Source organism: Oncorhynchus nerka, linkage group LG13, assembly GCF_034236695.1.
Source record: "Oncorhynchus nerka isolate Pitt River linkage group LG13, Oner_Uvic_2.0, whole genome shotgun sequence".
NCBI lineage: Eukaryota > Metazoa > Chordata > Actinopteri > Salmoniformes > Salmonidae > Oncorhynchus > Oncorhynchus nerka.
Genome location: NC_088408.1, coordinates 75919357 through 75932973, shown reverse-complemented (window position 1 = coordinate 75932973; position 13617 = coordinate 75919357). Strand labels below are relative to the sequence as shown.

Here is a 13617-nt window from a genome sequence, read left to right as displayed (position 1 = left end):
TCTCTAGCTGTAGCCACCCAAAAATGATATGGGGAGAAAAAGTTGGCCACTCACTCACTCGTCCAATGACATGACATCCTCCCAGCGCTAGCTAACGTTAGGCTCTGGGTTTTTAACTTGCTAAATAAATAGCTACATAAATAGATATGCTAGTCTATTATCCACATTATGACTGACTTGTGATCATCGCCCTTGCTAGTTTGATTGTATTGAAATTCCCAGCCTTAGTTTGCTACATTTGTCAGTAAGTAATTGAAACTGAAACTGTGCATTCTGAATGGCTGGAGACCGCAAACAATGTACAAAGGCCTGGTTTCCAAAAGGCCTACTTTCCCAAAAGCATCTTAAGGCTAAGTTCATCGTTAGAACCTTCGTAAGAGGATCTTAACATTTCCGAGCCGTTTCCTAAAACCTTTACTAACGTAGCATCTGAAATCGCTTGTAATCTAATACCTGCTTCAGACCACTCGTAGAACAGCTAAGTGCGTCGCCCTCCCGTGTCACTTTACACGCAGAAAATCTCTGCTAAACATAGAATGAAGATGTGTATCTGTCTCTCTGTGACCGCTGAAAACTTCAAAGGTGTATATAAATAGCCTAAAAGGTTTGTAATGTTAAACAAGCGAAGCAAGGATACATAAAAAAAGAATACCGAGATAACCAAACTATATAATAGCTAGATTATTAGGCTAAATATTTACACCACTTTCATGTATGTGCAATCGATAGACCTACCTACTATTAAGCCATGAGGCTGCATCTGAGCCCCTTCGATATTCATATACAGTTGAAGTCGGAAGTTTACATACACCTTAGCCAAATACATTTAAACTCAGTTTTTCACAATTCCTGACATTTAATCCTAGTAGAAATGTTTTAGGCCAGTTAGGATCACCACTTTATTTTAAGAATGTGAAATGTCAGAATAATAGTAGAGAGAATGATTTATTTCAGCGTTTATATATTTCATCACATTCCCAGTGGGTCAGAAGTTTACATACACTCAAAGCATTGCCTTCAAATTGTTTAACTTGGGTCAAACATTTCAGGTAGCCATCCACAAGCTTCCCACAATAAGTTGAGTGAATTTTGGCCCATTCCTCCTGACAGAGCTGGTGTAACTGAGTCAGGTTTGTAAGGCCACCTTGCTCGCACATGATTTTTCAGTTCTGCCCACAAATGTTCTATGGGATTGAGGTCAGGGCTTTGTGATGGCCACTCCAACACCTTGACTTTCTTGTCCTTAAGCCATCTTGCCACAACTTTGGAAGGATGCTTGGGGTCAATGTCCATTTGGAAGACCCATTTGCGGCCGAGCTTTAACTTCCTGACTGATGTCTTGAGAGTTGCTTCAATATATCCACATAATTTTCCTCCCTCATGATGCCATCTATTTTGTGAAGTGCACCAGTCCATCCTGCAGTAAAACACCCCCACAACATGATGCTGTCACCCTCATGCTTCACGGTTGGGATGGTGTTCTTCGGCTTGCAAGCCTCCCCCTTTTTCCTCCAAACATAACGATTGTCATTATGGCCAAACAGTTCTAATTTTGTTTCATCAGACCAGAGGACATTTCTCCTAAAAGTACGATCTTTGTCTCCATGTGCAGTTGCAAAACGTAGTCTGGCTTTTTTTATGGCGGTTTTGGAGCAGTGGCTTCTTCCTTGCTGAGCAGCATTTCAGGTTATGTAGATATTGGACTCGTTTTACTGTGGATATAGATACTTTTGTACCTGTTTCCTCCAGCATTTTCACAAGGTCCTTTGCAGTTGATCTGGGATTGATTTGCACTATTCGCACAAAAGTACGCTCATCTCTAGGAGACAGAACGCGTCTCCTTCCTGAGCAGTATGATGGCTGCATGGTCCCACGGTGTTTATACTTGCGTACTATTGTTTGTACAGATGAACATGGCACCTTCAGGCGTTTGGAAATTGCTCCCAAGGATGAACCAGACTTGTGGAGGTCTACAATTATTTTTCTGAGGTCTTGGCTGATTTCTTTTGATTTTCCCAAGATGTCAAGCAAAGAGGCACTGAGTCTGAAAGTAGGCCTTGAAATACATCCGCAGGTACACTGAGCACAACTGAGTCAAATGATATCAATTAGCCTATCATAAGCTTCTAAAGCCATGATATAACTTTCTTGAATTTTCCAAGCTATTTAAAGGCACAGTCAACTTAGTGTATCTAAACGTCTGACCCACTGGAATTGTGATACAGTGAATTATAAGTGAAATAATATATCTGTAAACAATTTTTGGAAAAATTACTTGTGTCATGCAGAAAGTAGATGTCCTAACCGACTTGCCAGAACTATAGTTTGTTAACAAGAAATTTGTGGAGTGGTTGAAAAACGAGTTTTAATGACTCCAACCTAAGTGTATGTAATCTTCAGACTTCAACTGTACATTAGGCCTATTGGCTACTATTATCTAAAAGCTCACACATTTCACTGTAACTTAAGCAATATGGCAACGTTGCTTAACTTGCTACTTCATGTTTCATTATTTTTATTGTTTCATTATTTAATTGTAGAATATCTGTAGGCCTAGGTGAAGCCCAATTCCTGCCTGCCATTAGGCTACAATGATTTGTTGAGTGATTACAAAAACTTTTTTGTCATCATATCCTTCTTTTAGATCACGTTGATATTTTCTATAGTGAACGTGGGAATGAGCGATTTTGACTTTGGCTTTATTCAATCTTGCTCACAGTTTACACAGACTGAAGAAATGCAGAATGTACATAATAGTATGATAAAACATAATACATAACTCCTGGCAAACATAATACAAATATTTAAATACATAATAGGCTAGAGAACATTTCTTCTCTTGATAGGAAAACTATTGTGTAAAACATATATATATTTTTAAAGATTACTTTGAGTAGCCATAAATCATTTAAGAGCTACAGCGGGTTCTTTAGCCTATATTGTGGAATCCTTTTCAGCACGGGACAGCTCCTGTAATGACACAGTTAAAAGTCTCACTGTATGACGAGTGCAGTATGTGGTGTTTTAGGAAATGGGTGTGGCATCTTCAGACGTTATTTTACGATGCATTGTTAAAACACTCGTAAGCCTAAGTTCCACCGCTATCGGGAAACCGGGCCCAGGTCAGCTGTAATTTACAACCTGATAGCAATATTTGTTGGACTACCAAGAAATCTATTGGTGAAATATATGATTTGTGCATTGAACTGCATCCATCTATTCTGCCAACAATGTCATAGATATTTTTTGCCAAATATAACCTATTTTTAAAAACTCGAATACAATTGGTTTTGTGGCATAAAATGGGGATTAAATATTTATTACTGATATTATGATTGTCTGTTTGTTTCATATCTGTAACCTAGTTAAAACACTGTCAGTTCCACTTTAAGACTGTATCATAATAGAGAGACAGGACAGGAGAGGACAGGCAAGGGAGGGGCCAAAGGATGTATATGCACAGAGAGGGAAGGAGAGCAGGAGACAGCAGCCTGTTTTTGTTCCCCTTACTGAAGCCAACTCAGACCCCCCTAACCTCACCACAGCTGTGTGTTCTGTATGATTTAGGGCCACTGGGAATCTTATGGATATGGAATGGCAAGGGTGGGGTTCTACTAGATGGTTAAAGTATGGTGTATAATTATCCAGTTCAGAAATAGATGACAATGCCTCTGCTTATGAGAGCAGTAAGACAGATTCTCTGGAAGAACTGTCCATCTGTGTGGAGAATGATGGCTTCGGAGGCATCAGTGTCAACAGCGTGGGTTTAAAATGCATTGGAGAATCTGCGGAAAAACTACAAATGAACAGGCTGACAGTTTGACAGACACAGGCCATTATTTTAGTAAGCCTAAATTGTATTCTACATTTCTCACACCCACCAATCTAAGGCAGCCCCCCGCACCTCTCTGATTCAGAGCGGTTGGGTTAAATGCATAAGACACATTTCAGTTGAAGGCATTCAGTTGTACAGCTGACTAGGTATCCCACTTTCCCTTTGCCTTTCCCTTTCAGATGCAGGAGTGTAGGGCTAGTAGGAAAAGTGTCAGGGAGGATGGGCTGGGGGGGAGTGTGTACTGTGCAGGGTATGGGGTAGAGGTAGGGAGTTGATTTGGGACTGGGCAGTAGGCCTATATCCTCTACTAAACTTCACAGGCCTAAATGGGATTAGTTCCTCTCTTTGATAGGAATGAATTAGGCAACACTCAAGTAGTGGATTAGGAAAATGGTTGTGTGGGTGTTGGCTGTCTTTAGTGAGCGTGTATTTAGCCGTTCAGCTAATCTAATAGACCCAGTGTGTGTAAACGCTCTAACACTAACACAGTGGACACACACTAAGGGGGCTAGAGGAGCTAACTGGGGCTAACTGAATAGCTAGCTACCGTGCTGAGGCATTCCGATGCACACAGAGACAATGGAGATGCCATGACAACCAACTCTGACCCTCCCCTCCCTCCACTGTCGACAGGTGGTCTGCCCTGATCCCTTTCAAACAATATTAACACCGTGCCTGCCAAACTACTAACCCCCAAATCTGTAGCCATCAACCCCTCCTCCAACCCCCCACACAACCACACACACCACTCCCACAAAGGGTTAGGATTACATGGCAAGGCCACCAGCTCTCTACTATTATCTACTACTATTATTATTATTACTATTATAAAAAGCACAAAACCACCCTCCCCGCCCCTTCCTTCCACTCACAGCACACCAACCCCCACTGTGACTCAACCTTCGCTGGACCCTGGGGGCATCGAGAACTCTTTCCCTCTAGTTCTTTCTGTTATGCTATCCCTCTCTCACTTCCTCCCCCTCTCTACCACCCTCTCATCCTGTTCCCTTTATTTGACCTCCCCTTTCTTTCTCTATTCTCTCTCCTCCACATCTCGTTCTCTCTCGTGTCCATCAGCTGTCCCAGGGGTTAAGGGTGAAAGGGGAAAACCCCTCCTCAGTCTAAAAGACTTGGTAAAACTACAGACCCGTTGTGCTCACACAGACACAAACACACCATCTTTCACGCTCCGCTGTGTACCACTAGTGGGCCACTCAGTCTCAGAACTTCAGTATAACAGGATGTTTGGCTTCAGATTCCCATCAGGAAATGAACACAAATCCCCATCCAGAAAGAGACTGAGAGAGTCAAACCACTTATTGAAAACAATGGGCTAGCTAGTCAAAACAGGAGTTGGTGAAGTCCACAGCTGGTCCCAGGTCAGGGGATATCTCTAATACTATGAGATAGGCTACCACTATAGAGTATCACAGTATGAGTCATAATACTCGTAAAACCTAGCGGTCAAACAAGGTTATAGTTCCAATCGTTTTTCCACCATTCATTTTTCCCATAAGGGATTTTAGAAACACTTCAGATAAGGGCTGTGTGTCATGTAGGTTTATCCTGCGTGACGTTTAGAGAACCATGTAAATCTCTCTAGGACAAGGTGACTTTTATCAATATATTTGCCTGTATTTCCCCTGACAAAAAATGAATGCTAATTAGCTGCTAATGTGGACTTGACTTACAAATTGAGGCAAAGGTAAGAATCTCTGGATTAACTATCTAACATTAGCTAAATTTAGTAATGAATAAATTAGCTAACTTTCTTTAAATTTACATTTTTGTGAACTGTCTTGTGCAAGTTTTAAATTGACACAATACCTGTTAGCAAAGGTGTCGTCTATCTAGAGATGATGTGCAGGAGTTTGCAGGGATTTGTACTCTTGCATGACGTATATTTTCATGTTAATTAGCATTTTCGAATCTGAGAGTAAATTGAGCCAAATACATTGATAAAAGTTACCTTGTCTGGGAGAGATTTACATGGTTATCAAAACATCACACCAAGTTAAGCCTACAAGAAACACAGCCCTTATTTTAAGTGTATCTCAAATTACCAATGGGAAAAATGAATGGTGGAAAAACGATTGGAACCATTTCCCTGTTTGACTACTAGGTTTTATGGGTATTATGACACCTCCACTGTGGGGCTCTATTGGAGATAAGAACAGTCCTATGATCAGTGTTAAAATGGGTTGTGTCTTTGAGGATAAGAATGGTAACCACTAAAAGCTAAATCCCTTAAACCCTGGGCCACACACACACACACACACTGCATAAATAGATCAAACCCAGACGGAGAACAACAACATAGGCAGAACGCAGGAAACAGACAGTTGGAGCCACACACACACACGCACGCACACACGCACGCACGCGCACACACACACGAGTCATTGTGATGCTGCTGACTCAGGGATGTTGCTGTACTCTTCTGCAGCCAACAAGATGGAGAGATGAAATGAACCCATTCCCCAGACACACCCTCTCCCTCCCTCTCAAGTTACACACGCTCTGTGTATACATATATAAACCCAGGAAGACAAAGACAGAAGGCTGAGGCACACACACACTAACACACATATTGGCCTACAGAGTTAGGAGCCAAAGCTAGGGTTGGTAAAGTGTAGAGATAGCCTAGTGCCCGTTCTCCCTGATTGACAGCAACTCTTTTGTGTTGTCTGTATAGCTAGGCAATTGCATGCACACTGCAAAAATGTATCACTGCACACTGTTTCCTACACAAACTTGAGAGGAAGGAAGGTCCTAAAAATTGTCAAAGACTGTTCTCTCTGCTACCGCACAGCAAGCCTTACCAATGCACCAAGTCCGGAACCAAGAGGCCCCTGTACAGCTTCTACTCCCAAGCCATAAGACTGTTAAATAGTTAGATAAATTGTTAACCAAATAGCTACTAGGACTATCTGCATTAACCTTTTTTTGCACTAACTTTTTTGATTCATCACATACGCTGCTGCTACTGTTCATTATCTATCTTGTTGCCTAGTCACTTTATTCCTAGTTATATGTACACTAAATTTCAAATGTTTGGGGTCACCAAGAAATGTCCAAGTTTTTGAAAGAAAAACACATTTTTTGTCCATTCAAATTGATCAGAAATACAGTGTAGACATTGTTAATATTGTAAATGACTATTGTAGCTGGAAAGGCTGATTTTTAATGGAATATCTACATAGGGGTACAGAGGCCCATTATCAGCAACCATCACTCCTGTGTTCCAATGGCACGTTGTGTTACCTAATCCAAGTTTATGATTTTAAAAGGCTAATTGATCATTTGAAAACCCTTTTGCAATTACTTTAGCACAGCTGAAAATTGTTGTTCTGATTAAAGAAGCAATAAAACGGGTCTTCTGTAGGCTAGTTGAGTATCTGGAGCATCAGCATTTGTGGGTTCGATTACAGGCTCAAAATGGCAAGAAACAAAGAACTTTCTTCTGAAACTCGTCAGTCTATTCTTGCCCTGAGAAATGAAGGCTATTTCATGCCAAGAAACTGAAGATCTTGTACAACGCTGTGTACTACTCCCTTCACAGAACAGCGCAAATTGTCTTTAACCAGAATAGAAAAAGGAGTGGGAGGCCCCGATGCACAACTGAGCAAGAGGACAAGTACATTAGTGTCTAGTTTGAGAAACAGACACCTCACAAGTCCTCAACTGGCAGCTTCATTAAATAGTACCCGCAAAACAGCAGTCAACATCAACAGTGAAGAGGCGACTCTGGGATGCTGGCCTTCTAGGCAGAGTTGCAAAGAAAAAGCCCTATCTCAGACTGGCCAATAAAAATAAAAGATTAAGATGGGCAAAAGAACACAGACACTGGACAGAGGAACTCTGCCTAGAAGGCCAGCATCCCAGAGTCGCATCTGCACTGTTGAGTTGAGACTGGTGTTTTGCGGGTACTATTTAGCCAACAGTTTTCAGCTGGGCTAACATAATTGCAAAAGGGTTTTCTAATGATCAATTAGCCTTTTAAAATGATAAACTTGGATTAGCTAACACAACGTGCCATTGGAACACAGGAGTGATGGTTGCTGATAATGGGCCTCTGTACGCCTATGTAGATATTCCATTAAAGATCTGCCGTTTCCAGCTACAGTAGGTATTTACAACATTAACAATGTTAACACTGTATTTCTGATCAATTTGATGTTATTTTAATGGACAAAAAATGTGCTTATACTTCAAAAACAAGGACATTTCTAAGTGACCCGAAACTTTTGAACGGTAGTGTACATATCTACCAATTACCTCGTACCCTTGCACTCGGTACTGGTACCCCATGTATATAGACAAGTTATCGTTATTCATTCATTGTATATTTATTATTACTTTTATTATTAAATGTTATTTCTTTATTTTCTTTCTCTCTGCATTGTAAGCATTTCACTGTTAGTCTACACCTGTTGTTTACGAAGCATGTGACCAATAACATTTGATTTGATTGATTTGAGTAACAACACCTTAATGGGGTAAATACAGCCCCTGGCATTGGCTACGCTAAATAAAGAGAGGGAGCGAGAGGAACAGAAACAGAAAGAGAACAGGGGAATGTTGAGCAACCCAAGAGTCATCCATGACCCAAACAGAGGAAATGGAACAAAAAGATAAAAAAGAGACCCAGAGAGTCAGTGATACAGACAGACAGTAGTACACAGAGGAAGAATGTAGTCCAGCCATAACACAGTGCTATCTGATCAATACAATATATTATCGTAATCTCAGTAATGGAACATAGCCACTTCTGTTATACACAGCCATGTTTACCTTTGCCTCCAATAAAAACACACGAATAAAGCATTTAGCTTATAATTGTGTTATAGACAATGGAATACCTGTAGTTACATGGGAAACTTAAATGTGTAGCAGATCTTTTTTCATCCAATATTGGATATCAATTATCAAACACATGCATTCAGTTGTACAACTGACTAGGTATACCCCTTCCCCTTTCGTTTGCTGACTGAAGCAGTGGGTTACACTCTCTCCCTGTCTTTCGATGTCACTAGGCTGAATCCATTACCATCAAGCAGACAGACATTTCACAGGGTTTCATCATACTACCGTCTCTACACATGGAACCTCAACCAGCACAGAGGGATGCTCAACATCTAGACGACACTCTTAGAAAAAAGGGTTCCAAAAGGGTTCTTCAAAAGGTTATCCTATGGGGACAGCCGAAGAACGCTTTCAGATTCTAGATAGCACCTTTTTTCTAAGAGTGTACACATAAACATACACACTACACTAGGCCTGCTAGCCTAGCTACAGCCCTAGCCAAACTCCCAACCACAACCCCAAGCTCTGTTTGTGACCCTCATCGTAGCCAGTAAAACATTTCAGTTTCAAACTGAATTCAAATCCTCTAATGGCTGCACCTGGTACAAGGACGGTTAAAGGAGTGGTTCACTATTTTACAACTTGATCAAATCAAATCAAGCTTTATTTATACAGCACATTTCAGACATGGGATGGAACAAAATGTGCGTCACAGGAAAAAATGAATAAAACGATGAAATATTTACTACACAACAAACATAAGAGGATAAAAAAAACTAAAGAACGACAACCAAAAAGCACCCTAAGGAAAAGCTCAATTAAAAAGGTGTGTTTTAAGATCTCTTTCAATATGTCCACAGTTTCAGCCCCCCTCAGGTTCTCTGGCAGGCTATTCCAGAGGCTAGGGCATAGTAACTAAAGGCTGCCTTAAAACCAGCGTAATGTGTGCTCTCCGTCTGGTCTTGGTCAGTACCCATGCTGCAGCATTCTGTATGTTTTGCAGTTGACCAATGGCTTTCTTGGGAAGACCAGACAGGAGAGCATTACAGTAGTCAAGCCTGCTTGTAATAATAGCATGCATGAGTCTCTGTATCAGCCTGTTAAGGGAATTTTTATCAATGATGACTAATTATGTATACATTTCAATCAGGACTGACTAGTCCAAATGTTATTATGTACTGTACATATATGAATTCTCTCTTGCTCCCATTCCCAATTGTATATAATATAGTCAGGAGTTTAGTAACAATGACGGTCTGTTCCTTTGTACAAATGAATGAACTATCTCCAGACTGTCTAGAATGCTGATTTATACTGACTGACCTTGGCTTCAGGCGAGGAGGGAAGGCTCGAGAACTATAGGGCCTCTCTACCAGTGTCATGAAGAGATTTAGAAAACGCTGACGTCATTTTCAGTTTATAACCTGTGGAAAAATGTGTATGTAGTAGTACTCTCTTGAATTAAACGCTGTTACCTGACTTTTAAGACCGGGGCTCTGTCCATTTCTTATAAAAATATTGGGTCTTACAATCCCATAGAATGCATTGACAGAGTAATTCATTCTGATTGGGAAACAATACAGAGGAATTTAGAATTCCTTTAACACAGCCTAAGAGAGAAACGGCCCACCTTGGCAATGTACCTCAGGTGGTAAAAATCTATTTTGGCTACATTCCTAATGTGTGATTTGAAATTGAGTTCAGAATCTAAAATAGATAGCACTATGTTTTTTACATGCTATTTTATCTTCTTTGCCCTTGAATTCAAATGTGTGGCCAGATTCTCTCTCTGTGATTTGGCTCCAGCAATAATAAGTAAATAGCCACCACAAGCTAATAATCAATGGAAGTGATGGGGGAATGTAAGCATGCTTTTTATGGCCAAATCACCTTTAAGTAACATCAAATATGGAGAGGATTTGAATTGATTTCAAGTGATTTAGACTTTTTTTTTTTTACATGCTCACATGTCCCCATCAGTTTCATTGATGGTTAGATTGTGGTGGTTAAGGTTAGCTGAAGTTCGTAGTTGGTGGTTAAAGAAAAATTAACCATGGCCTACAGTTTCTCTTGACCCATAGACTACTTTCAGGATGAGCAACCATCTAACACAGGGTTTCCCAAACTCCCCAAGGGGTGCAAGTTATGTTTTTTGCCCTAGCACTACACAACTGATTCAACTAATCAACTCATCATCAAGCAAAAAACAGGACGAACACCCCTTGGGGTCACGAGGACCAAGTTTGGGAAACACTGATCTAACATCAAGTTGTAAAATAGTAATCTACTCCTTTAAGAAGCCAAGCCAATCAAAGGCCATAATGTCCTGGTTTTGATCAGGGGTTTAGCTCAAGTCTCCCTCCTCCTGTGGAAGCCTGACAGTGTTCACAGCCAGAGGGGTTTTAAAGGAAGACCACCATAATCACTACATCTGTTGTTTCCTAAATGTGAAGCTATAGTCTATGAGCCAGGAAAGACTGAAAAACACACACAATGGCTTTGTTTACGTAGCCATGTTGGTTCAGTGGGAAACGTTCTGAAACGGTTCCAGTGTCAGATCTCCCTGCCCCAGCGCTAACCTCAACTATTACAGGCTGAACTATCCAGCTGACCTGGGACCAGTGTCTGGATGTAGAGTGGAGCCATGTGGCAAGCCTGAAGTGACAGATGACTGGATGTTTATTTTAATCGGATGCAGGTGTGTGCACACGTGTGTCCGCCAGACTACTGCAGGTGTATGCTGAGTCAGTGTGTGACAACAGTGTGTCCTGACCTCTCATTGCTGTGTTTGCCACCCTCCTGTTCTGTTTCCAGCGTAGCTCAGAGTTACAACTACGTCTATCGGAGTCACCTCTCCGGTCCTGATTCTCTCTGGACTACTTCCCTCCCTGTCCATCTACACCACTGTTTCTGGCCCTCTTCTGCGCAGCTCTGGCCAGTTTATCTCCGTCACTAATCTAATCCAAACAGCCAGCCCCCCACATTCAGCCAAAGAGGAAATGAACAGACCACCCGCCGATCACACATACAAATAAGATGGACACACAGGCATAGACACACAGTCAAAACAAACACAAATACACTCATACACATGTTGATGGGGACAACGCTAATGGGGATCTGTGACAGACAGGATTATCGCATGGCCTGTGTAGCAAGACAATGTTGACTAAAGTGTTTGTGCTTCATTTCTTGCTAACATCAGTCACACACACCGCATGCATGTGCACACATGCACACACACACCAGCCCGTATTTCCTTTGATTCCGTTCTTCATTGAGTGGACTGAAGGGATGGCCCCTGAATACATTGAATGAGGGACGTGTCCCTGTAATTAAATTCCTCTGGAGGAGAAACTATTCAGTGTGGTTAGTTAGACTAGCAGGCAGTTATGGAACAATGCCAAAGACAAGGCCTATTCAATGGGACATTGAAGATCTCTGTATCACTGTGTTAAATAAGAACCAGTTTTCTCACATACCAATATGAAGTTATATTAAACTAGATGTGTTAATGGACTTTGGTTGGTTGCTTTGACTTCTGCTGCAATGGTAATTTCTACCTAAATTAGCCCCATGGTCTTTTCAGCCAGAGAAGCTCTTCTCATCACCTAATGGCTTGACCATATCATTCCCAAATAGCCTAAGCGAATACGTGCGGTTTATTGGATTAAGATCTGTGCTAGTCATGCGAACTCAATATCATTCCACTGGAAAAGAAGAAATACAGCGACTTGCCCAAAACCTTTAGAACAACACAGCATTACGTCACTGGAAAACTGTGAGATAGTTTCAAAAAAATGAATTGGATCAAGCCGGGCACAACCGCTAGGATGTTGGCAGAGGTAAACAGATCGGCAAATGTAGGAACTGAAGGCAAATTAGTGTCACGCACGCCGTCATCGCATGTTAAACAGTGCGATGATACATTGTTTACAGTAGAAGTGACATCTACAACACAAGCGACAATGTTGCCAGTTTACACAAATGTTACAGACTCGCGTCCGATTCAAACCATAACATCTTTGTAGCTGCATCGCGCGCTACTACTCATTTTTGGGGGAAACTGTGGCAGGCTAGATTATCTTCGATGGTCATCCGCAAGAATAGCTAGCTACAGTAACTAGCCAGCTAGCGTTTAGCCAAACAGTTGGAAGCCACACACATTTCGTAAAATACAAAAATGAATTGAAACCTTGAATACGAAATCAAGAAAAAAAAACAAATTAGCTAACTAAATTCCGACATTTTACATCAAATGTAGCGTAAGCTACTATACATTATGGAGTTCAATTTGTTAGGAAAAGCAATAACGTTCGCTGGCGGTATTTTTTCCATAAACGTGCCGAGTATAATATCAGTTATAACCACAATTAGTTATTACTCACCTGCCCTATACAGCACGGAGTAGGTCTACACATCTTGTTATGGTTGTCAAAAATTCGCTTTCAGAATTCAGCCCACTTTTCCAGTTCGGTACAGACGGACGTTCTCGCATAAAATTCTACTCAAAGCGCCTGCAGTACGTGTACTTCCCCGTCTCTATCTCTCTCTCTTTCTAGCCCCCTCTCTCCTCCCACTGTTTTTACCGTGATGGCGTTACTTGTTACAGGCAGGTGCTCATCGCACAGACAAAATGCAAATGCGGCGTGACTCAAAGCGAGTAAAATGCCATAGTAGAGCTACTGTGTAATAAATCAATATATGAAGCATTATAAACAGTTAATACGCACGACAAAAAAATATACTGAATAACTATGGCACATTTAATTTAGATGATTTTATTTTCTAATTTTATTTCTATCTCACATCCGTTTTCGTCACGTTGTTGGGTTCACATAGTTTCTATTCATGATAGTTGTAGCTATTCAATGAGGGGATATACCGTGCAGTCAGAAGGTATTCATACCCCTTGATCCAATCCACATTTTGTTGTTACAACCTGAATTCAAAATATATTCAATATTTTTTCTCTC

At 41.0% G+C, this 13617-nt stretch overlaps 1 protein-coding gene across 1 annotated transcript in view; it reads right to left on the bottom strand.

The window, feature by feature from the left end:
- LOC115140684 (serine incorporator 5-like) overlaps positions 1 to 13227 on the bottom strand; it is a 62713-nt gene extending 49486 nt beyond the window's left edge. Inside the window, exon 1 of the mRNA XM_065026706.1 lies at positions 13030 to 13227. Within this exon, the coding sequence (XP_064882778.1) occupies positions 13030 to 13062 (33 nt within the window). The 5' untranslated portion in view covers positions 13063 to 13227. The remainder of the gene's footprint in view (positions 1 to 13029) is intronic.
- Between the last annotated feature and the right edge of the window lie 390 nt (positions 13228 to 13617).